The 27190-nt window shown below is 37.2% G+C and overlaps 1 protein-coding gene across 1 annotated transcript; it reads right to left on the bottom strand.

The window, feature by feature from the left end:
- Nucleotides 1-699: 699 nt before the first annotated feature.
- Nucleotides 700-26958, bottom strand: LOC109064315 (putative sodium-coupled neutral amino acid transporter 10). The gene is given in 17 exon segments (XM_042767954.1): nt 700-3788; nt 4470-4490; nt 5436-5516; nt 5762-6211; nt 6303-6476; nt 8445-8609; nt 10234-10338; nt 11543-11654; nt 12687-12869; nt 15109-15211; nt 20522-20646; nt 23575-23718; nt 24672-24765; nt 24870-24915; nt 25290-25407; nt 25701-25919; nt 26722-26958. Coding segments are annotated over 16 exon segments (3522 nt in total). The 5' UTR covers nt 25791-25919; nt 26722-26958; the 3' UTR covers nt 700-2277.
- Between the last annotated feature and the right edge of the window lie 232 nt (nt 26959-27190).

Genomic DNA, 27190 nt, shown 5'->3' with positions numbered 1-27190 from the left:
ATCAACAAACAATTCAACCAGCCAATTAGAGGAACGAAGAACAGCGGTATAAAAATGTCCAGCAAAGCAATAACCTGTATTTCTATAAGAAAAGACATGCTACAGGTTATGCTTCAGCTTAGTCACAATCGTTGTTTGTGGCCTTCCTTCATATGGGCTTCATTCACACTTTTTCAGTGCACTACAAGGTGTTAATTGAAAAAGAATGGTCTTGTGGAAACGGTTGCGTTTGGTCCAAATTGGCTATAAAATCTAATGGTTTGGGGGAACTTGTTTTGACATTAAAGGGTTTATGCAGACGATCAGCTCTGTGCACAAAGAGTTTATTATTATACTTTATTTTAACAATATAATACATGGCATGTCAACCAGTGATTTTTAAATGTTTTAAAAATTTCTATTTCCTGGATAGTTATCTTACATGTTGTATTTATGACTTAATATTACTTGAGAGACTAAATAGAATATTTGTACTTTCAAATATTAGTCTTAGTTCAGCATTATTTAAGTGAACAGAAAAAAAGTTTGAAATGTTTTTTAAAAAGGAGAAAAATGCTCACCATTTATATATCACTATAACTTTTTAACCTAAAACCCTGAATTTGAAGAAAAAGGATAATGGACATACAATTTGTAAAACTTTTAAATGATGAACAGGAGAAATATGATGCAAGAAACAACAAATATTTCACAAAGAGCTGCTGTTACATAATTTATTAATTTATCCCAATTAAAGAACAAAATGGTTTGGGTCAAATAGTCATTAACCTCTGAAATCTGCTAACATGTAACTCTTTAAGAGATCTACACATCATCTGGTAATTAAACACCTGTATATGGATAAGTGAGCAGTGTTACTGACAAGACAGACAGCATTCCATGAAACTCTTATTACCATATCTCTATATATTTGTTCTTTTGACATAAGAAAAAGATCCCCAAAAGCGAGATCAGGAAATTCATCAAGAGAATAGTCACTGGCAAGTTTAACCAACAAGGTATAGAAAATGCAGATGGGGGACAAAAAGTTTCAATCCACACACAGTGAGGGTGTAACAGACTTCACATACACATCACTGCAGAACAGAAACCCCATAAGGCACTGACCAGAATCATATCTTCATTGGCAAAAATATGGAATGTTCAAGAGAAAAGCAATGCAACCCTGAAAAGAAAAGCACTGCACAGTGAAAACAAGGAATTGACTGTGGGAAACAATCATGTTATGTTCAACATTAAATCTGGAGTATAAGCTCCAATTTCAGATCAACCTCAAAAGATGAGAGTTGAATTCTTTCACAAAGTGATAAAACAGAGTCACAGACATTTTAAACACACTGAAACAACCCAAAGAAGAAAAAAAATAAAAACATAAATTATTCAAATATTTCATTCACTTATAGCTGGTCTGACTAGTTCTAACAGTTAACTATATGGAAGGAAAATCTGATCCTGAAGACACACACACACACACACACACACACACACACACACACACACACACACACACACACACACACACACACACACACACACACACACACACACACACACACACACACACACACACAGAGTGACCATAGTTTCAGATGAGAACTATTCTAGCAACCAGACCACTGAACATGTTGGCCAAGGTAACATTAACACTCCATTTTCATTATACAGAACAGCAGACTGAAAACACTATTGTACAGTAAATGGTCCATAGTTCCTAAAGAAGAAAACAAAGCTCCTAGAAGAAAATAAAATTTGCATATTTTAAAAATATTAATTTGGCTTCTAGTTTCATTTACAGAAGATAAAACTTCAGTAAGGACGTATGCAACAGTGACATTTCATTTTAGAACTTGCCATACAATTTACCATAGCAGCCACAAGGGGGTACACTTGTGCCGTTTTCCTATGCCACAGTCCAAAACACAATATTCTGAAATGCCCTGTGTGCCCATCAAGGTCCGTTTTTAATGTGATGCCTGCTCAGTTTATTACACCAGACATTACTTTTATTGCACCAGATTCAGCAAAATCTCAGACAAAACAATAATGGAAGCTCATAAGGGACTATGGAGTCAGTGTTCCCGGCGGACAACTAAAGGATCAAATCAAAGTGCCACTGTCATCATGAACCCAAAAGGAATGTTATGTCTTAGATAAAGGCATCAACTTTTCAAATGAGGAGGAAAGAGATTCTTCTCACTGCCAAATCACAAAAGTACTTGAGAGGTCCACTGAGAGGTTCACTGGGTTCCAGAGGTGGTAATTCTGGAACAACCTACTCTAGTCTTCATTCTCCTGTCTCTGAAACGTCTGTTTGAGTTGGCGTGTGTGAATCAGAGATCCCGCCAGGAGCTGCCCCTTTAGGTCAGTGTGTAAGTCTAAACCTCCTATGTCCCGCAGAAGATCCAGGTCAGCATCTTCTCCGCCCTCAGGGTCCACAGATCTGCGTCTCCTCTTAAGGTCCAGCCCTCCATCCTCTCGGCTCCTCTTTTCCTCTTTCTTCTCCTCTTCTGGTGGAATTATATTCTCCTTCAAGTCCCTGCCTCCTTTTTGCTTAGGCATTTGCAGGACTTCTGCTTTGGGTGCATTATCATCCTTTGCATCAATGACCTGCTGTAGTTTTTCTAGTTGTTCTTTCTGCTTGAGTATCCTTTTCTCTTTCTCTGCACGCTCCATGATCTCTTTATCAGTCTTCTCTCGTTCCCGTTTCAAACTCTCATCCTCAAGACTTCCCTTGCCCTGCTGCGCATGTCGCGCATCGATGACCTGCTGCAGCTGGTCTAGCCGCTCCTTGTGCTCCAACAATCTTTTCTCCTTCTCGGCACGCTCCATGATCTCTTTATCCATCTTCTCTCTTTCAAGTTTCGATCTCTCTGCTTCAAGCCTTTCCTTCTCTAGCTGTTCCTTTTGCTGCCGCACACGTTCTAGCTCCTGCTCACGTTCCAGTTCCTCTCGTCTTTCTCGTTCCTTCCGCTCCTTCTCGACACGGGCCTGCACCTCCTTCTCAATCCTTTCCTTCTCCAACTTTTCTTTCTCTATTCTCTCCTTCTCTGCCTCCAGTTGGGCCAATTTCTGCCTTACTCTTTCCTCCTCTTCTGCAAGAGAGTCAGGATTGATTTTGGGCAGTTCTGGTTCTCGAGGACGCAGAGGAACACCTCGGGCACCGACCTCTGGAGGTGGTGCTCCATCGTGCCCTGCTTCGTTTTTCAGCTCCAGCTCCTCCTCCTTGGGAACTTTAACACCTGCATCTTGCACCAATTCAAGTGCATTGTTGGGAAGACCAACTGCGACATGAGCCTCTTTTGCTTCTGGGTCTTCAGGCCCTGCGTCAGCTGCAGCTACGTTCTCCACCTCACCTACACCCTCTCCTAAAAAAGACATGATGTATTTTATTACTGCATGCAAGATCACTTCAGCAGGAAGCACCAACACTGGTAACACAATGTTAATTTATATTTTTTTACCACTTGACCAGAAAAACCTTAATCTTTTATGTCTAGACAACTTGTCTATGCTTGCTGACTCACCTGCTGCTACCTTTGGCTCAGCTTCTCCTTCCTTTACTTGATGGACCTCCTCATTCACATCTAAGTGTTTTTCCTCATGGTCCACATGTCTTTTCTGCTGTTCTGCTGCCTTTGGTTCTTCTTCTCCCTCCTTAATTTGGTGGATCTCCTTGTGTTGCTCCTCAATCACAGCCAGGAGTTTTTCTTGTTGGTCCAGAAGCCTCTTCTGCTGTTGCTGCTGCTCCTTAATTACCTGGAGCAGCACAGCATGGTCCAACTGACCCTCTGAGGATCAGCCAAGCAGAAAAGAAAAAGAGAAGTTACAATGAATATACTGTAGGATGCATATGAGAGTGTAATTAACTGTGGTCAAACATATTTGTCAGTCTGAAGAAAATGTTAGTGGTGCCTGTTCATAAAAACCTACAACCATGATGTTGTAGTTGGCCTGATAACTTTCCCACTATTTGTTAAGCGATGTTCAGTCCTGTTCTGAGTTCCACAAGTTAACACTGGTAAGTATTTTAGGTGGTTTCTAGGATGTTTCTATGCGGTTAGTAGGGCATCGCTAGGTGTTTACTAGGAGATTGCTATGTTGTTTTGAGTAATTTGTAATGCATTGCTCAGAAGTTGCTAGATGGCTGTGTTTCTATGCAGTTAGTAGGGAATTGCTATGTGGTTGCTAGTCAATATGATACCCTAACAACATCAATATGGAATTCTACCAAAGAAATCACTTTCATAATCAAACAAGAGAAAGACTAGAGATGGCTGTTCAGTTATGTTTCCAGAGCTATTGAATAGTACACAAACTAGAATAATGGTCAATGTATCAACACAGGTAACAGACTATTGGTTATTAATAGCTATATGGGTTGAGGCGTGAGAGAGAATGACTGTTAAAAATAACAGCAAAGAAGACAGAGTGGAGTGAGAACAGCAGACATAAGACACATCATCTCGTACCTGCAACAATCTTTTTAATCACTGTAGGAGGCAGGAGTCCGTGGCACAACAGAATGGCGGAGGAAGATAAGAAATCGAGAAACAAAAGAGAAAAAGACAGCAGAAAGAGAGCAAAATGCCTTAATAAAAAACAAGCCAGGTGAAAGAGAAAGAGATTTAAAGATTTGGTGCATCTTTGCAGTATATCTGAGTGCAGCATTGCAATGTGACATTTCAGATGTTGGCCAGTTTGCTGAAAGAAAGTAAAACAAGCATTTGGGGGAAAAGGCAAGTTGTACAGTGCAAAAGACACTTTTAACTTTGTGCTAAAAGTTTTTAAAAAGTATAGGATATGTTTTATCATAACAAAACAGATTTGTCCTTGATGCTACTTGGTCAATACTGTGTTCTAGTTATGCAAAAATAATAAACGTAATAAAAGTTATGACAGCACATTGGTTCATAAAGCTACTGTCTAGAGGCCAACTAATAAACTTAGTACTATGTAGGTTTTACATATCAGTGACTATGTTGTCTAGTGTAAGTATTGAATTGCATTGCTTGATTACCTATTACAAGTGTTGTTATGGTTAACAAACTATTATTGAAATAAAGCTGAAATAAAATAAAATATTAATATTACATTAAGGAATGTTGTCTTGGCAATTAACTAAAGTTTAAGATAAATTAAAACTGTAATAAAAATAAAGCTGAATAGAAAAGTTTAACAAACTAAAATTGAAATGAAAACTGAAAATATAAAAATAAAGTCAGTTCAAAACCATCGAGCCAGGAGTGAAGAGGTAGAACAGAACTAGGCAAAGAGAAGCAAAGATCACACCAGTGAGCTCAAACATCTGACTGAATGACTGAACTGAAAATGCTATTTTTTGAAACACCAAACTTTATACAGTCTATATTTCAAACCACATTTCCTATAGATTCTGGACAATGTTCTGTCAATGTTCTGATGGATAAAGCACTCACCTTCCATCTTGTCCCCATCTCCATCCTTGTCCACCCCTCCATCCTTTTCATCTGGAACCTTCTGTTCTTTGTGCTCCTTCACTGCAGGAAGCAGTCATTTAATGAACAAATCATTACAGAGTGGAAAAGGTCATATGCATACACCTTATGATGTGCCATGTCATATCAACAGAATATGAATAAAAACAAAAGGTCAAAGACGATGTTTACAAGCTACTTAGAGTTTATCAGTCATGTACGATAAACAGAAACTAGATGTTTACATTTTCTTAAGATCTGAGTGGTTGCCAGAGAGTTGCTAAGCAGATGCTTATGTGTTCACTCACATTTCTCACCCTGGGGTTCAGGGGCTTTGTCCATCTCCTCTGGCTTCTTCTCTCGGGGCGCTTCATTCTCTTCATGCTGTTCCTTCACTTCAGGCACTTCTGGTTCTTTATGGACCACCAAGGGCTCAACCTTCTTCACATCCTCTGGATTTTTTGCCTTGTCCAACACTTCATTAACTGCATGTTGGTCCTGATCGACAGCCCTTTTCACCGCATCTTTTTCTTTTGACTCTTCTTTTACAGCTTCCACCTCTTGTGCTTGCCCCGCCCCTTGCTCAGCAAGAAGCTCCTCCTCCTCGCCAGCAGGCAGTTTCTTTTCTTCCTCCACAACTATAGGTTGTTTATTTTCGTCCTCCAGTTCCTCCTGGTTTTTGATCTCATCTACCTGAACTCTGTCATGAGGGTTGGGTGGCTCATGGCGATGGGCTTCCCCTTCTGGGACCGCAAAACCTGTAGAAGAGAAGCCAGATCTCAAGAACTGCTCACATGCTCTCATACGTCACAAAACTATCTTAAATACACAGCTAAATTAATGCATTACCTGCTTCAGGGCGGTCCAGCTGAACCTTTTCATCCTTATTGTTTTGCTCAGCCCCTTCCACAGGTACTTTAATTTGAGGGGGCTCTGCTGCTGCCTTCTCTACTGGCTGTTCAACCTCAATTGGTGGCCTATCTGGCTTCTTTCCTGGATCAGGTTCTAGTCTATTCTCTTGCACTAGAAACACAAAGATTAGACGTGTCAGTCACAATATAAAAAATAAATAAAATAATAATAATAATGTCAAGTTTTTGTGCGGGGTGAAAAAAAATGTTAAATTTATCCCACACCTATGGTTCTCAACCCATGGCTTCATGTGGCTCTTTAATGGCAATCTCAAAGTTTATTTTCTGTTCTTTTTTTTAAACTACTTTTTGCCTGAGGCTTGTCAGATGTAATTTGCAATGTAACTCAAGTTAATTTGAAGAAGACCCTACTTTGCGTACAGACAAACCAGAATCAAGCAAAATTATGATAACAACACTGCACAGGTCTTCATTATGGCAGTGTAAAGATAAAATTTAAAGTCAACATGAAACAGCATACACAAGCTATTTTAGTTTTATAATCTGATATTTTTGAGAGAGACAAGAAAGAAATGGAAGGCAGTAATTGATTTTTTTTTTCCATCAGAAAATGTCTGGACTGTTAAAAGTAAGCATTTCATACCAGAAAGGATCACCGCAGCTAGTTGGGTGGTGTCTCTAGACAACCAGTTCAGAGTCTGCTTTTTTAAGATTTTAGAATAATAGAAAGTGTGACACTTGGCTGCTTTTTAAATTGTTGCTATACAGTCCAACTTGTCAATTTTAATAGTTAGCTATAGTATATAGAAATATATAGCTTTATATATAAATATTAACTATAGTTGGCAGTACTATTAATGTGAAGAAAGAATTATCTGAGAATGAAATTACCTACTTGATTAAGTATTTTAAGTATTTAAAATAAAAATACTGTCTCTGAAAATATTTAATTACAAATTGCATTAGATTTTTTTGTCCAGCAAAAAATTGTAATTAAATACATATTTTAAATGCATTTAATTTAAACATGGTCCATCTCTTTTTTCTATCCAAGCCATGTGTGCATGTCTTTTCTGCTGCAGAGCAGTCCCAAAAATCCCATTGAGAGTGTCCCAGAAACACCAGTAGAGGGCAGCAGAGTATGAAAGACCAATAGGATACCGTTGCACCGTAGAAGAGATTTCTAATAAGGGTATGAGATGGATGCTCAGTACTTTCCATATAACCTTGCTACTTGTCCTGTGCAAAACAGCCTTTGAATATTTACAATGTCCACACCTTCCTTTAACCTGAGCCTGTAGTGTACTACCATAACAGATAATCTACTGCATGACAGCATTTATGTATACTCAGAAAGGAGTTACACATTGCAAATGAGGATAGCAAACATTATCTATGAGAGCATGAAAGAAAAAGGGGGTTGAAAAGAAAGAAGGAATGTACAGAAAGGGGGTTGGGTGCACTTCCCTACAATCCTGAAAAGCAAAGCATGCATGTGTGTACTCATACAGCTGCAAACTCACACCTCTACATGCCCGCGGGCCCCATGTTCCACTCACTTGCTCACAGAGCCCCACGTTTTAACACAGCTGCCCTCAAAAGCACGCCGTAAACAGGAAACAGGTGTGGAAGTGGGTGTCCGCTCAATGATAAATGCCAGTGTCAGTCAGCAGGAGGGAGTGAGAGGGAGAGGAAGGAGGAGTGGCAGAACAGAAAAGGAGAGGTAATGGTGGATAAAGTTGTTGGGATGCTCCTGCTATCTGCATTTTTATGAGCCTCTGTCCTGTATCGGCCCGTGTTGGAGGGAACACTGTCGTTTCTGCCCTCTCCCAGATTTGAACACCCTTCGATCTCCCCTCCTCTTATCAGAGCCATAATGGGAAAATGCCACCGGCCGTTTCACTGCTGCTCTGGGACAGCGAGTGCTCAGGTTTGAAGGGCATCATTCAGGTCACTGATTCACGGAGCGGCCTGCTACTGGAGCTCATCATTTGGGCTCCTTCACTGTTCTTTCTCTTTTTCTCATCTATTTCACCTTGTCCCTTTCAGAACTTACTTTTCTATTTTGTGTCATGTCAACTGATAACTTTCTCTTCATAAACATAAAGCATAGATGTACCTTGTACTTCAGGCAACTCAGGGGCATTTAGGATGGGAGGCTTGTTCTCAGTTTTTGCAGGGATATCCAGAGGGGGGTTTAATTTCTGTGGCTCGTTGGAGGAAATGGACAGCATGGTGAAGGTACTGATGAGCAGGATGCCGAGACCAACCCACAGAACCAGCTTTAAAAAAGAAATGAAGGGAGAAATTAAGAAAGTTAAAAAAAGAAAGTTAGTGTCCACTGTTTGGTCCTCTAACAAAAAAAAAGAAAAAAAAAAATCCATAGATTTTAATGAACAACAAACGTCTCATGAACATGTTGCTATATGAAAAAAGCTGGAAATTATCACAATGTCTTCAAGTTAAATATATAAATATCTGTTAAATATTACATGTATAAACAGATAATTTGACGTTTTTATGATGTTCATTAAAACTAGAGGTGGTAATTGTTTGAAATCACACTTTTAAATTCTTGGGGTCAGGACTGTCCATATTAAATCCAATTTCAAACTACTCAGAACAACAAAAACTCTGTCCTACTGCTAAAATAAATAATTTAGAAAAGATTCAACTTGTAAATAAAATGAAATGATATGAAATTAAAGTAATAAAAATGATAGTAAATATATATATAGTAAACGATAGAATCAATTTCCCCCCATTCCCTCATAAAACTATTTAAATTCCTATAGAATCAGTGCACATTTAATTTTAGTGGTTTAACATTCAATATACAAAGCTGGCAAGGGTGTTGCTGGCATCCAATCTACAATAATCTCCTACAGTAACATTAATGGTGCCCCAAGCACTGATGAAATCTATTAAAGCAGGCCCCTCCTAGTTCCTCTGCCCCTGATCTGAGGTTATTCTTTGTGCAATGGTGGACCTGGACATGTCAGGCTGCTTGGCATGAGACAAGGCAGAGTGGCATCATCCGCTCATGCCAACACAAACATCTGCTGTGCTCATTATGACAAGAAGCTCTTTTGGAATGGTCCTTGCCCCAATATCAGGAACGCCACCCATTTGGGTGGACTCCAGAGTTTGGGAAGTAACCCATGTGGGCAGAGACTCATAGGCATGGAAGTGTGGCATTGTTGGCACTAAAGAACAATGAACATCAGTATGTTGGCTGCTCACAAACCACACAACATAAAAGTGATGAGGATGACATCAGCATGTGGTTACACATCATCTTAGATGAGACCTCAGTTGCTGTCACTCTGTAGTGAAAGAGTAAAGGCATCTGTAATTTGGGCAGGAGACGGAGGGGGCACAGCCCGAGGCACAGTGCCAGCACACACACTGTGGGAATGACTCCACACAGCAAGTCAATGCACTCGCAGGATATCAAAATTAATGACAAACTCCATTACAAAGAGAGAGGGACAGCTGCTTTTTCTCCCTGACACACAATTCCAGTGCATTCTTCTTCTTTCAGATCACATCAGATATCAAACAGACAAAAATGATGCACTCTCTTTGGATTCTTTGCCCTTTTTGCTTTAAAGAACTATACTTCCATTCAAAACTTTGGGGTCAGTAAGATTTATTTCTGACAAAGTCTCTTATGCTCACCAAGGCTGCATTTATAAAAACAGTGAAGAAAAAAAAAAAAAAAAAAAAAAAAACAATATTGTGAAATATTATTACAATAATATTATTAAAATAAGTTTTTTATATATATATATATATATATATATATATATATATATATATATATATATATATATATATATATATATATATATATATATATATATATATAAAACAATAATATATTTATATTTAGTTTTTATGTATATGTGTAGTACAGTAGTTATTTATGTTTTTATTGTAGATGAGAGCTGGGCAGATGAAGCAGATCAGACTGCCCATGGTGGCTCCAGTCAGACCCAGGATGGTCTCCACTATGGCACACACACACACAAACATATTTATTTGCTATGTTACAAAACCAAAACAAAGGTAAGGCTAATGAACTATATTACTTGGAAGAATAGACTGGTGTCAGAATTATGCAATTAAGAATTATAATCATTCACTGCCAATTAATGCTAGCAAATTTCTACTTGCAATCATTGGTCATAATACTCATAATTCTTTTAAAATGTAATTTATTATTGATAAATTACATGGCAAAGCTGAATTTCTAGAAGCCCTTACCCAGTCTTCAGTGTCACATGATCCTTCAGAAATCATTCTGATATGCTGATTTGGTGCTCAAGAAACATTTCCTATTAAACCCAAGCCTTAACTACATGAACGGGTAATATTATCTGATTTGTTTTTACTAGGCCTATATTTAAACTTACCTTGACACTCACTGTAATTCATATAACACCATTTCAACAGTTGTAAAAATCACTGTGACACTGCAGCCTTAGGTGGCTATTTGCTCTAATATACAAAACAAAATAAAACAGCAAGTAAGTGTATAAATCTATTCCAACCTGCGCTATATTCAGACCCAGCATGAGGAGGCAGTTTAAACTGGAAACAATTGCACAGGCAATCTACACCATATCATCTCCTGAATCACCACATCCATCCTCCATCAGTCTTTCTCACCAAACCGCTCCATCACATGCTCCCCCCTCATCCTTCTATCTACCTCCTACCATCCTTCCTCCACGCTGCCCTTGTGTTGCAAGGCTGGGCAGTGGGCCCAGGGGGTGTTTTTCATCCTGAGAGCAACCATATTGTTTTACTCAAATTTATGCCCTGCAGCGTCTGCTTCCCTATGGTTGGATTTGTGGCTGTGAGGACACAGGCCAGCGGAGCCGTCATGGAGGACAGAGCTACGCCTTTCCCCCATTCAATCGTCTCTGCGAGTCTCACCTTCCCTTCTCTATTAGTCTAATTGGGCCCGCTGAGCCAAATGGAGCCCTAGCCAGCGACAGCCAATCTCCATGAAGAATGAATAAAACATGGCCCACCCCACCATTGCCTAAAACACACCTTTATCATCCTGTTCCACTGATAATGAATTGACGATATAGAGAGGAAGGATAAGGAATGACTGTCGTAGAGATATTTTAAAAGGTGATATGAAGTGGGGTGTGACTTAATGGGGGTATTAGAAAGAGTATGTGCGCACACAAACAGACTTACCATTAGGAATGAGGATGCCGCCCAACATGGTGCCAAAAACGATGCAAAGAGTGATGCTCTTGAAGCGAAGGGGTGGCATATACCCACCTGCAGCAAAGGTGCCATCCTTTTGCTGAAAAACAGAGACAAACAGAGCACTTTCATAAACCTGTTACTGGATTCCAGGCACACATGTTGCTCTCCAAGCCTCTGTTATGGCTGAACAAGTGAAATGCATGTAAGGATATTGGGTTTGGCATGTAAGCTTCATAAAACTCCCTCTGGTCTGTTGTCAAAATGCCAGATTTAACGACAGCATAAAACCCTTCGGCCGACCGCGAATCTAGCTGTGATTTGAGCTGATTCAGCGTGGCAGCAGTGGTGAGACAGCGAGCCAATGTCTTGGCTGGTTTATGGAGGAGATCTGGACCTTTTCTCATCAATCCAGCCCTTTTATTTCCTCCTGAATCTCTCAGTGCCCCAGCAGTCTGCTGTCCAAGGAGGCTGGATCACGGGTGTCTGAGCGGTGGAAAGAGACTTTGGAACTCAAGGGATCTATACTGAGGGACAGAGCAGGCAAATGCATGCTGACTGAGACCAGACTTGGGGTCTGACATCAGTCCTGTGTAAATATGTTAGGCTCAATGAAGTCTTTATTGAGTCCATTAAATTTAGCAAAATACTTCTGCAGCTGGTGCAGTTTATGTGCATCAGGAAGAAGGAGACACCTGAGTTTCTCCAAACAATGTCCAGATGGTGATGGTAAATGATTTTAAACATGGGCCAAGAATTATGGTATGTTTAAAAAACGGGAATATTTTGTGGTTAAATTGGTGGACAAACTGGGATGTTGTTGTTGATATGTACAACCAGTTCCAACCAGACACAGTACACATCACCTGACTTTTGACAGTCCTGTCTCAATTTTACTTCATAACAGGTCAATCCAACTCCACACTGTACAGGATCTCAAACGTAAATATTAAATGCAGTTTAGTGAAAATAAAATGGTGTAGAAAAATGTAAAAAATGTATATAAATAAAGTAATAATAACAATGTTACAATATATAATATTTGACATTTATAATATTATATATTACAGTATAAACAGATTGTTATACAAGACAATATATTGCTGTCTCTATATATTAGGAAGGGTGTTACCTGCTGCTCGAAGAGCATGGTGTTGATAGCCTGTCTGCAGGGCAGGATCATCATGGGAAAGCCCACAGCCACAGACATCATGAAGCCCACACGGATCATTTCCGTTACCAGGTTTGACGGAAAGTTCATCAGTACGTTCCCGGCAATGTTATCTGTGAAGCTCACATACCCAAAGAACCCCACCTGGAGGAATACAGTACAAAATAGTTAAGCGTTTGAGTCTTATGAAGGATTCTGCATAATACTCTAGATCAAATCAAACACCATTTATTATCAATCAAAGCCTAAATATCAGATAAGAAATAATGTAAGGCATGGTTTGGTTTAATCCAACAGGATTTAATTGGATCATGAAGTTATGCTATAGTACTGCTTTTTTATTTTCTGAGCACAAATGTTAAAAAAAAAAAAAAAAAAGACATTTTTATGTTAAATTAAAAATAATCAAAACATTTTTGGGCATTTCAGCACAGTCTTTGTTTAAAGATATTCACTGCAGTTTTTTATTCAAAAAGTTGGATCACAACAATCTGCTACATTGACTTTCCACTTCAGTATGTGGTACGTCTGAGCAATCAAATAATTTAATACTGGGTCACTTGATCCAGCTTGAAATGACTAAGGACTAATACTACTTATGGCACCGTACAGAAGCAGCCCAACAGAAATCCATGTCTCTTTCCTTGTCTCTTTGATGACCTCTCAACAACTCCTGATTGCAATGATATTGTTTTTACATGATGAAAAAAAGCAAGCTGCTTTTCAAAGGTCTTTAAAGCCTATCAGCCCCCTGAAGGCCCTCTTTACAGAGCAACAAAGCAGTGCCTTCCCTCTCCGACCTTGCTGGCCTTGATCTATCCACAGAGGAAAAGGTTCCCTTCAGTAGCAACACCAGACTAAAGTCCTTGAGCCCGCAACAAAATTCCCTCTCTATTCTATGCTACAAATCCTCCCCTGATTCAATTCAGCTTTTGTTCAAAGAGAAAAAAAGCAAAAAGATGATGAAATATTAAAGTAGAATACAAAGAACACTCCAAAAAGAAGAAAAAAATAAATAAATCACGAGCAATATTATCTCTCAAGGTAACGTTTATACTCCAGCTTTAAGAGAAGAGAATGGGGACCGGAAACATTCTGACGATGTCTTAAATCACATTCCACACAAAGTGGCCCTGAAAATATTTATGAAGGAATAAAAGAGAAACAGCATTTGATGTTGATGGAGCGTGTCGGTGCACGTGGGTCACAGAAGAACGTGCACCTCAGTCTGACCCCATCGTCTGAGTTCTCTCTGTTCCTCTGAGCTCCGAAAGAGAACCGGGAGGACATTGGGGTATCAGTGTGCACCCACCACCCACAACAGGGGAAGGGCAATCACCTGTGGGGCCCGATATGAATCTAAGAGTAAGAACGTGAGCAGACAACAACTCTATCATCCTTGAATCCTCATTTCTTTAACGTATATGAGGCACATGCTCCCAGGAGCCAATAAGGACAGAGCAGCTGCAAGTGTTGTAATTTTTTATACTCACTACAGTGTGTATACATTTAAAAAAATATATACTATGGATAAAAAAATTTACGGTCTCTTTAAAATCTCTTATGCTCACCAAGGCTGCATTTTATTCATAAGTTCAGTAAACCAGTAATGTATTAGTGAAGTATTATTACAATTTGAAATAAATTGAATTTTAATACATTTAAAATGTAATTTATTCCTATGATGGCACCAGTCTTCAGTGTCACATGATCCTCAGACAAATCATTCTAATATGGTGATTTGGTGCTCAAGAAGCATTTCTTATTGTTATCAATGCTTAAAAAAAAAAAAGATTAAAACAGCTTAATATTTTTGTGGAAATTTTAAAATCTTTAAAAAAAAATGCAGTATTCTTTGATAAAAGTTCAATAGAGCAGCATTTGTTTAAAATAGCAATCTCTTGTAATGTTATAAATTTCACTGTTAATCGATTTAATGCATCATTTTGGAATAAAAGCATTAATTACTTAAAAAATAAATAAATAAGTCGGACTGACCCCAAACATTTTACCGGCTATATATATATATATATATATATATATATATATATATATATATATATAAGACATGTGAGACATATGTCATACGTCATATGACACGACTCTTCGATGTGTAAGATATTTTTATTAATGCCTATGAGATATGATAATAGTAAATATGAAAGAGCACTTCTCATTTGTCAGCAAATTAAAAGGCAGCAAATAAGAGCTGGTCAGAGTGCATTGGCCAAATTTTAAGATTTTAGATTAAATAATCAAGTATGTAACTAGTCACTCCAGTTGAAAAAGTTAAAACACAAAAATAAACTGAATGGTTATTGTAGCAGCCTCAACAAGCTGCTGATTATCAGTTAGGAGTTGATGAACGGTCTCACACACTTACTGTGATGTAGAAGGTCGTGACCACATTGAGTGAGGAGGTGAATATAGTGCTCATTCTCTTTACAGAGGGCTCGTCCAGGCTGTCGTAAGTGGGCAATACTTGCCTGTGGAAGAAAAAGCTTTTCATATACATCAAGCTCAAGATGCATACATTAAAGTAGGTAAATAAAAGTTAAAATAATGACATACTGTCGATTACTACAACTGAAAACAATGCTTTAAAAAGCTCATATTTTTGATAAAACTTTTATATTAGTTATTTAAAAAGTGATATGATGTTATTTGAAGTGTGAGGATGTCTTAATCATTCATTAACAGAGGGGTAATGGTTCATTTAGTTGTACATAACTGATGTAATTCTTGTGGGTGAATATTTGATTTTGTAAATTTCTTGTGTCCTTGTGCATATCAGGTCTCCCCTTTTACAATGCACTGATCCAATGTGTTTAAAGTAAACTTGATTTTTGTATGTTTTTAAAAACTAAGAGACAATGTATTATAATCGACAGCATGTCACAGATAAAGTCTACAGACTTTCATTAAACCCAAAGAATTCCTTCAAAGTATCACAATTCTAAATGACTCATAATTACTTACAACAGATGCACAATTTGTGCAATGTCAGATTTATAGTAACGTTATGGCAAAATATAACATTATGTGAAATCACATAAATGCTTATTTATTGGTTAACTCAAACTGACCAGTCACAGTATAATCATTATTTAGCATTAGAACATACTGAACTGTGCGTTTGAGCTCTAGAGACATAAACATGCAAGAGAGCAAGAGAAGCAGGAATTTAATATAGAAAGGCCATCACTCATTTCAGACATACAAAAGACAAAATGGAGGGAGGGTGGGAAGGAGGGAGAGTCGAACTGGATGAAACGAGCACTGATAAAGGGTTCAGTATCACTGAGAAACAAAAAACAGCTACAAAAAGAGCAGGAAACAAAAATCGATGTCTGTCATCAGGACAACCAATAAAACCAGACGCCAGCAAAACATTAAATGGGGAATTTACAATGGCTATATATTAGCGACAAGTGCTAGTCAGACTTTAGCATGTTATAAAATTTCCTGGCAGTGTAGGCTTTTGTTCAGGCTCTCCTGCTCTCAGCTCTCGTAGACACAGTCGGAGCCCATTCCTGCTTTTATTAGGATATACAGTACCACGTTCTGGGCTTTTTAAGCCAACGCCTGCTCTCAGACCAAAGGCCAGTCTGTCTCATAGCTGGAACTCACTCGCAATAAAAACCAGAGCAGTGGGAACGAGAGAGAGAGAGATACGTCTATGTAGACTTCTACATTTTATGTGTATTTATTTTTTCATTTTTCACTTATTCATTAAAACACAGCAACACAGGAGTTTTGATATTGCTGAAGCATTCATCTTCCTTTTAAACTCAGTTTGATGTTTGAAAATCTCCCAATGACTACCATTACAAAGTTTGGGGTCAGTAAATTTTTTAAGAGACAAATTAATACTTTTATTCAGCAAGGATGCATTAAATTGATCAAAAGTGACAGACATTTATAATGTTACAAAACATTTAAATGCCATTTTTTATTTTCTATTCATCAGAGAATAAAAACTGTATAATGGTTTCCACAAAAAACATGTACAAGCAGTACAACTGTTTTCAACATTGATATTGATAAGAAATGTTTCTTGAGCACCAAATCAGCACCAATTTTTTTCGGAAGGATCATGTGAAACCAAAGACTGGAATAATGGCTTTCCATAATAAATTACACTTAAAATATACTAAATTAGAAAACAGTTATTTTAAGTTATAAATGATCATATTTTACAATATTCATGTTTTTACAGTATTTTGATCAAATATTTTTGATTCAAAAACATTTAAAGAATCTTACCGATGCCAAACTTAACACATGTTTGCCATTCAAAATGTAATGGAAGTTGGCATTCTAATATTTATTTTAGGGCTGCACAATTAATCGAATTTCTAATCGCGATTACAATTATGGATGCCACAATTACGTAATCGTTCAAAGTCCACTTATGTTATTCTGTGTGCTTAAGATACGTTTTTTTCTTTCTACATGTTATCTTAAGGGTTTCTCCCCTTATTTTAATTTTAGTATAACAATTATAATACCATTCATATTTTTACTTTTTATGTATAGTTGACATTTGAGGCTTAATATATAGAAAATATATTTCTGTCACGAAAACAAATTCCTCGTATGTGTAAACATACCTGGCAATAAAGCTCATTCTGATTCTGAAAAGCACTAAAAGTTTTTTAGTTAGAGTGTTTTCAGCATGTTTATTTTCATATAAAAATACAGCATGCAGTTATATCAAACAATGGTATGAACATCATTCATTGTAAATTGTGATAATTGTAATTAATAATCACAATTACAATTTAAAGGGAAAAAAAACGACAATTAGGATTTTTGTCATAATCGTGCAGCCCTATTTGTATACTGTATTGCACAAATCTCTACAATTGTCTCCAGGATTCGATTAAAAAATGCTCATTTTGTTTCTCCAAGGAAACACTTATTTGCTGACACCATTTGCCACCCAACTGTTGATTCTCATACACAACTAGCAGAAAACAAGTCATTGTTGAGGCGTCATTTACCCAGAACCAAAGCCCTGGTATTTCCCTTACAAACTATAAATCTGTTTAATAATTTCCTTCGGTTTAAGTTTTAGACTTTCAAGTCCTTCCAAAAGCTTTCTGACAATATATGTTGTCAGCCATGACATGGATGAAAAATAGAATTCTGATATATCACAACTAGAATAGATATATAGAATTCAGTGTCATAAGATGGCGAGAAAGGACCCCAGAAAAGCCATTCCTGACGAATGGAGGGAAAAGACCCCAAAAAGCTATTCCTGATGAAATTACAATGTGTGTGGAGGGGGAAGATCAGGGATGCTACAGTCCCACTGCAATTTCTCTACACCTCTACCAAGTGTTGACACAATAATTATTTAGTAATACTGCTAAAATGATCCCTTCATAACACCTAAAGCTGTGAACCAGTGACTTGATGCTGTGTAAGCTGCCATGACAATTTTACGATAGGAATAACACCATTATGGTGTTTACACATTGCAGTGGAATTTACACATTACGCGGGAGCCATATAAGGGGGCCAGTGGACCCAGAATGCTGCTGTTTAATGAACAGTATCTGTTCTCTTAGTTAAAAGAGCAACAAGGTCAACTTCTCTCTAAAGCTTCAATTTGGCATCAGATAGAGCTTGTACTAAATGTACTAAAGTAATAAATGTAAATGGATGGGTAAATGTAGGCGCTGACAGGAACTGTTTGTGGTCAGATCGGAGGTCATGTCGCGCCGTCTCGCTCTTCTAATGATTGGATGTAAGTGGCATTGTATGTCAATGCCGGCCAAGAAGGCACAGCCAAATATCACTCATCACCCTTCAGAGAAAGAGTGTGTGTGTGTGTAAAGGGGAGTCACAGTAAGCTTCAAGAGCTGCATTACCTCATCCACACCAGAATCCAACACTGACACCTCCTCCACCCCAACACCCTCACTCTCCAACACACACACATTTGTGCTGGCTTCTGCACACTCAGACACCTCAATTCTATTCACTATTTAATAAATCTATTCACTATTAACATTAATATCCAGACAGACACAAACACAAACACCATGTTAAAGATAAAAGAAGGAACCTTCTATGTATATTTAACAGAGAACTGTGTGGATAAAAGCTATTGTTTTTGTCACAAATTGATGTTTTCGTCTAAGAATATTTTACAAACATTTAAAAAAATTAGAAATGTTTCTTAATAAAATTAGCATACTAAAATAGCTAAAGGACCAAGGGACACTGGAAGATTGAAGTCGTGGCTGCTGAAAATATAGCTTTGTTGTCACAGGAAAAAAAAAAATTACAAATAAAAATGTGAACGAAAATGAAAAAAATTTTTTCTCGATTTTATGTTACTGTTTTTACTGTATTTTTGATCAAATAATTGTAGCTTTGACATAAAGACTTATGTCAAAAGTAAAAATATTACCAACCCCGACATTTTGAAAGCTAGTGTATTTACATATATGGTTATGTATAAACATTTATTTGAAGGAATATGTGAATATGTTTATATGATTATATGAATACACTTAATTTACCTGGATGCACTGATTGTAATTTTTTTTACCAAAAACAAAAAACAAAAAAACTTTTTGACAGATAATAATAGACAGGTCAACTAAGTAAAACTACAATAACCATATGCATACTGTAAAGATTTTATGTATTAGGATGTGGATATAGTAAAACTACAGTGGAAATGATTTGCACAATAAGAAATTAAACTTAAAAAATAGAAGAGAAGAACTGAAGGAACTGGGAGTGGAAGATCAATGGACATTGGTAAATGGTGTTAATGTTGTGAAAGATAAGAACCAGAAAGAAGCGAGTCAATGACTCTCCCTGGCCAAACTTGAGATTATGTAACCAGGCAAACACTGCGATTACCAATCTCCCTGAATGGTTTGTATATTTGAGCTAGCGAAAAAAAAACTAAAGACTATGTCAGTGCACAGTGGTTGAATTCATCAGGGGAAGATGACGGTCACGGTGAGCTATTTATGGATGAACTATAATAAGGTGCAAAAACTCATCATTCCTTGTTTATGAATCATTAATGCTTGTATCAGAATGCACTAATATTTCAACTGTATACAGATCTGACAAGCTGCCAACTGATGAAATAAATCAAGACGCCCTCGTGGGTCAGTCTATTATTGCTAAGAAACCCCAAGCTATTCAAACCCGTTGAAAAGGCAAAGACGCCTTTCATGGTTCGGAACAGTTCACTCATAAAATAAATAACTTTGTCATTATTCACTCAATTGTCATTCCAAACCTGTATGACTTTCTTCCAAGATGCTTTAACATGGCAAGTTTTCAATATGTACAAGTAAGACAGTGAATAAAAACTTAAATGTTGATCTTTACCTTCATAAAAAGAAAGAATATCATAAAGGTTTGGAATGACATGACTGTGATTAAATGATCACAGATTTTTTACTTTTGGGTCAACTACACCTTTAAGGAACAGAGTTAGTGTTAAGAATAGGATAAAAGCACAACACACAGCAGACAAAAAGTTAGATATTCCACGCAGGTTAGTGCCACACTCAACTGGATAAAGAATACAGCTACGGCATAAGCTGAGCACCTTCAGAATGTATCAGTCTACCAACAAGGGTCCATTTTCTCAGGGCAAATACACTTGTATTAGGTGCATTGGCTCTTGAATTCAAGGAATGCCATGATGTCATTTTGCACCATGAAAATGGAGCCCTACATTAAGCCTAACTGGCCTTATTCAGGCGTCAGAAAGGAGGAGGGAGGCGGTGCAAAGATTGCGGAGTACTTACGACTGACAGGCAAATGCCATGCCACAGATAGGGATGCAGCGAAAGACGCCCTCCCACCGAACGTAAATGACCTTGTTCAGCCACTGGCCAGTGAGGAGGCCGTGTTTGAAGGAGGAGAGCACCATCTGTGGTGGAGGGGAGAGCAGGAGTATTACAGATCATCCCATAAAGACAGGGCAGAGGGAGAAAAAAGACGACGAGAAGGGAAGTGATGATGCTGTGATGAGACCCTTAGACTGACAATGAAGAGTACATGGAGAACCTGTAATCTTTTTAAAGGGATAGTTCACCCTAAAATTAAAATTCTGTCATCTTTTACTCACCTTCATGTCGTTCCAAACCTGTATGTCTTTATTTTGGCATGGAACACAAAATTAAACATTATGGACAATGACAAAAAAAAAAAAAGACTGATTTCAAAGTATCTTAAAAACGATCCATATAATTATTTTCCAAACCTTCTCAAACTACACTATCATTCAAAATTTTGGAGTTGTCTCATATGCTCATCAAAGCTGCATTTATTTGATAAAAAACACAGTAAAAATATTTTAGGGAAATAAAATAACTGTTTTATATATGAATATGACTTTTGATCCCTTTAATGCTTGCTCGCTGAATAATAGTAGTTATAAAAAATAAAAAAAACTGGCCCCAAACTTTTGATTGGTACTATATATGATAACTGAGAAATGCTGAGAGTTAATAACTGCCTAATTTGAAAACCTTATGGGTTAAGAACCCATATTTATAGTGAATTATTTTCATTTTTGGGTGAACTACTCCTTCAAGGGGATAAACAAAGAAAATCATTTGTCAACTAAAGGAGGAAAAACAAATCACACTGATCAGCTTCCACACATAATTTTCAATGCCAGTTCATCTCTACAGGACATCAAAACATTTCAGCTGCATGTGGGAAAAAATATTAAAGGGTAAAATCTGACTGCTGCACACGTTTGCAGAAAACATTTGTGGCACCTTGCCACTTTCCCTTCAAAATCAAGAGCGCCAGACCATGTAACCATCAAAATCACCACCAATCCCAACCCTATCAGATCTGCTTACCCACTCGTAGGGTTTTATTCCAGCTGGAGTATAGCAGAGGACGCTGGGTATTACCAAAGTCGAGACAATGCTTACGACACACAACATATAGAAATTCTGCCACCAAGACACAAACTTGCACACTCACACTCACTCACACAAAAATACCCTTAACCGGATGGGACCGACAAACAGAGCTTTGGATTGAATGAAGGTGGACAGAGGAGGAAGGGGATTTTGGGTAATGTAGTTGAATCCATGGCAGTGGTATGGTCCGTTCTCTGGGGCGGATTACTTACGGGTGGCAGCAGAAGGTGGTGGCGATAATTGGCAGACACTGTATGACACCCTTGAAGCGCCACAGATGTACTTGCTCCACCCAGGAGCCACTGATTATTCCATAACGCAGAGAGGACAACACTATCTATAGGCCGCCAAGTCAGAGCATCAGATGGTTGGTCGGAAGTCAGCATCAGGAAGGGGGGCGGGGCAGCGGTTTAGATGGGGGCAGAGGGAAAACATAATTAGATGGTAAAATGCTAGACTAAGAAATGGGTTGGGAAAAAAAATACCCCATTGAGCTGGATAAAAGATATACAAACTGTTCATGTTGTACACTCAGTGCAATGCACTAAAAAACTTAAATGAAATTAAAGTCTTCAATGTCAATGTCTTAATATTATAAGATATTCAGTCCCAAAATCTGGACTACTAGTAGAAATTCTTCTATTGTATTATTGATTGATTGCAATTTTATTACAAATTGTGTTATCAGCATAATAGTTTCAGTGAAAACTTCACAAGTTTGTGTAAAATCAGAGTTCGCCAGATTTTAGAATGTTCCAGAGATTCTTGTGCTGCAATGGAACACTTGACTGTATGGAGTTTACATAATTAGTATCATAAATTCACAATTTAATAAGTGAGCTAGAAATACTTCAATACTTTAAAAAAAAAAAATTCAATATGAGCCCAATGTGTATAACCTGGACAACAATTTTTTTTAAAGGTGCTGTATGTAGGATTGACACCGAGTGGTTGAACTAGGTATTGCAGTCCAAATTCAAAATATTGGAGAGGGTTTTTTTCACCCGGCCCCTCCTTCTCAGACTTGATGCACACGTAGGTTGCCAGATTGAAGACACAAACAGGAACGAGCGCACTTGACGATGAACGAAATGAAATACGCTGTGTTTTCCTCCAACTGGCAACCCAGGGTGCTGAAATACAATTGGGTAAACTGGCAGTGGGCGGGTTTCACAAACCAAAACAAACATTGATATTCTGGGCCAAAACGCACATTTTCAAAGGAGAATAACTGACTGTATCATTGTTTTTCAGATAAACAAGTATGTTAACTTAGCATGTTTCTTAAATATCCGCAAACATATTATGGTATTTTTATGCTTTAGTAGGGTCAAAATCTTACATACAGCACCTTTAAGACTTGAATTTAAGTCTGAATTTTACTTAAAAGCTCTGCGTTCAACACTAACTCAGCATAAAGTTTTGAAATGTATAATAATGGTTCTCTTAAAATCTTTAAGAACTTGCACTTCACTTTTACAGATTTAGAACAAGAAACATTGAAAATCTGCGGTCATGGTGATGTATATTTACATTGTATTCACAAAAAGAACAGCCAATCACCACATTACACTCTTCAAAAGGAACAAAAAATTGGCAAATTTCATAAATAAAAAAAGCTATGAATGAATTCCACACATACTTAATACACTGCATCACTGAAGTGATTTGAAGTGAAGTGAAAAACATGACCTTAAAGCAAACTATAATGAATAGCTGTAATCTGAAGTGTTTGAAATTCATGTTGAAGTGCATTCTTACACTGTACAAAACATTTTAATATCATTTAATATACTCAAAATACTAAAAAATCTAATTACGTCATCATACCAATGGTATAGTGAATATATAATGGTATAGTGAGTATATATAAAAAACTGGAGTTGGAGTTTGGAGCTGAGGAAAGGGGAACGACTCACCGTGAACATGAAGAGTGTGTAGAAGATAAGTGCCATGGCTGAAAATGACTGGATTGATGACATCATGTTTCTTTGCAAGCTGAGTGGTAGCACAATGAACAGCGACACAGCAATCAGTAGCACGATACGAAAGCTACGCGTCACCTGAAGGAGCAAAAGAAAAAGCAGATGTTGGCTAATATATCTATCTATCTACATGTGTATATATATATGTGTGTGTGTGTGTGTGTGTGTGTGAGTGTGTCTGTGTGTATATATATATATATATATATATATAATATATATATATATATATATATATATATATATATATATATATATATATACACACATAGTTATGCAAAAAGTGAAACAGAGAAAACATTAGTCATATTTTAGTGTAAAGGAGAAATTGAATTGAATTAAACTGTTTAATTATTCATCACATGGCCAGTATCTTTATGTTTATTTATTTTACCATCAGCATTTTATCTAAGATGCCTAATGTTTTTCTGTTTTCTTCAGAGAACATATGTTGAATGTTCAGTAACGACTATGCAACCAAAACAATAATACAAGAACAAAATCCCTGTTGTGACAAGTCATGTTTTTGAGATTAGTCTCGTTTAACAAAAAGATCTCTCATCTTGCATTAGATGCTGCAAGTGACATAATGAGCTATATTGTTTGACAGAATTATACAACCAAAAATTAAAAAAAGCTAAATAATTCCTGTTTTATGTCAATTATTTAAAAAAAAATGTAAAATTCAGAATTGGCCAGCAATAAATATTTATAACCAGTAAAATTTCTCAGTTCACCTGACAAAAAGTTCATTTTCACACAGAAACTGTGATCTCGTCTAAACTAAAGTTATAAAAAGCGTATGAAGTCATTTTTTACGGTTACATGACACAGAGCTCAGCACTTTTTTTTTTATTTTTTTTTTTTATTAAAGATAATGCCCTTTTGATTTGATCATTTCAGAAGGTTTGTGAACAAGGGCAATGATCAGTTCTGGGAACTGCTTATCATTAATTGATTTGGAAGTGGTTAGAGTAACAAAAGCATTTAACATAATTTTAGTCACATGAAAACCTAAAAGCTTATTTTTTTACCTCCAGCCCAAGCAGCTGAGCAAAGAAGTTAGACCCCAGATCTGCGATGACGACATAGAAAGCAATACACGTCCCCAACATGAGGCCAATCATGCTGAAAACAGAGAGAGGATATAAGTAGCAATAAGAGCTTATTTCATTCAGAGCTTATCTCATTACTTATTTTATTGAAGTTGAATCTCCACAAAGTCATCTTACCTTAATTCCACAAGTGCCTTGCCTGGTTTTCCATAAGCATGAAAAGCTGGGAAGGGAGAGAGAAAGAAAAAGGCTTCTTGCAAAATCGTTTTGTAAAATTATAGGGTTTTTTATTATTATTATACCACTTCCACAAAAAGGGTTGTAAATTTTCCTCTTGATTAGAATTTTTTAATATAACACTAATATCACAATACTACTGTGGCAGGAGCTCTTTCAATCTACATTAGCGGAGTGCTGTAGGTTCTTGGCTTTTCTGTTTTGTGAGAAAAATACAGATGTTGCAATCTGGTCACCTAATTTAATTAACAATATAATTAAATATTTCCCTGTAATCCACACTGAGGATGCTTTAAACGTTATCATAATGATGGAAATTGATGAAACCTTAGTGTGTCTGTTGCTTTCAGTCACTCTCACCTAGTCCAGCGTAAGTCCTGCGTTTGGTGTTACTAGCCGAGTGGACTAGAAACATGCAGGACTGGTGGGTCATCCACGAACAGAAGAACAACAGCAATGTGCCCAACACAATTCCACACTGCAGAGAGAATGAAACTTAAAATGGCTCTAAAAATTAAGAGACAAATACAGATGTCCTATATGTTTATATTCCAGCCCCAGTAAAAGTTAAATGCTTTTATTGATTCTTGTACAAAACGGAGTGCACAAACTAAAATGTCACTTCATTCACTCAGTTAACAGATTATTAACCAGAAAAGTCATGTGCAAACAACTCCAAGTCCGTATGGCAGATTTCAACATATAGGATCCTCCTATAAGCATAAAAAACAACACGGCACACATTCCCATAAGCTCTAACCATGAGTTTACCTGTTTGAAGCAGAAGGGCATCGTCAAGACACTCACACCCACAATGCTGTTTACAACGTTCATGATCAGACCCCAGTTTGACACAGTCATTTTGGCTCTCTGACAGCTGAGATCTCTCTAATATCCAGATGGGTGTGTGTGGTGATTCCACACCGGGCTAAGGTTTAATTGAGATAAGTGGGTTGATGCAGCTGTCCTTCAACTGGTCTTTATGACACTCTGTGGAGACGCAGAAGAAAACTAAAACATCAGCATCACACTCAATCTAGTAAACAATTAAATAGCTTATTTATTCATTTTGTATGGCCTACAAGATAAAATAGTATATATGCAAACATCTTCTGAAAACAGTAACCAATGAAAATCAAAGCATATACAAATCTATATAATCAATACAAAATGTTATACTAGTAAACTCTATACCAAACTGTATATACAATATATAAAAGATCCTAGATTTCCTTTCATGTTAAAGCAAAGCAGCTCATTATAGAATGACATCTGGAACAAATTGAACACGTTTATCTATTTTTGGTCTAGAGATATGTTTGAATAACCTGATTCCCTTTAAAAGCAACATATCTGTAAATGCTGCACTGATTACAAACATTCAGTGTAGCTGTCAAATGTGTGAGGCCATATGGCAACAGTTGTGATGTCAGGTGCACTTCTGAGTACTTTTACACAACTCATGGAACAAACTGATTGGTCATTTGTGGGAAGATTTTTTGAGGGCCTCAGTTTAAAATAAAATCAGAAACGGCTGATTGTTAACATGTAGCAGACACAGAAAGTATGCTGTTTGCTTTTATTTTTGAAACACTGTTGAAAACAACAATTTCATTTATCAGAGTCATACCAGTGTGCATGTGACAGCATATATTGTATACTGCTTTTAAATTTGCTAATTAAACATGCTATTAAATAAAGCAATTATCATTTCTCATAAGTAAGTACTGTCCGTTTATAAAATTTCCCGTATCAAGACTGAGGAGGTTAGAAAAAAGGTTTGTTTACGTACCACGTCCACACTTTTTCCCATCAGTCATTCATTTCTAAGTGACCATCGGGTCATGACTGTTTTAAAACGATTATAAATAAACTTACTGTTATATTTGTACCGTCTGTTTAAAGTTCTACGAAATTCAACAAATATTTAGAGAGAAAATATGCAAAAATATCCTTGTTTCCCCAAGCCGTGACCAGGAAGTATGCGCAGCGTTGCCAGTGTGGCGTTACCAAAGACACTAGTGCGCCCTGCCGCCTCCAGTGGCCAGGAGTGGAATTACACGCTGCTTACAGCCTGTCGGGGCTAGTCAAGTTCACTTTTGCTTGACAAATATAGCTGAAATTGGAAGTTGACGGTTTGTTCGTTTTGTTTTCAAAGTAACTAACACCTGTGATATCTTTTGAGTCCCGGGATGCTTTACTTTGACACACGGTGTAGAATTTATGCATGCAGAGATCATATCAATGACTCGGTCTGTCAA

The sequence above is a fragment of the Cyprinus carpio genome, chromosome A12 (assembly GCF_018340385.1).
Source record: "Cyprinus carpio isolate SPL01 chromosome A12, ASM1834038v1, whole genome shotgun sequence".
NCBI lineage: Eukaryota > Metazoa > Chordata > Actinopteri > Cypriniformes > Cyprinidae > Cyprinus > Cyprinus carpio.
The sequence above is the reverse complement of the archived record's forward strand: the minus strand, read 5'-3'. Positions and strand labels throughout refer to the sequence as shown.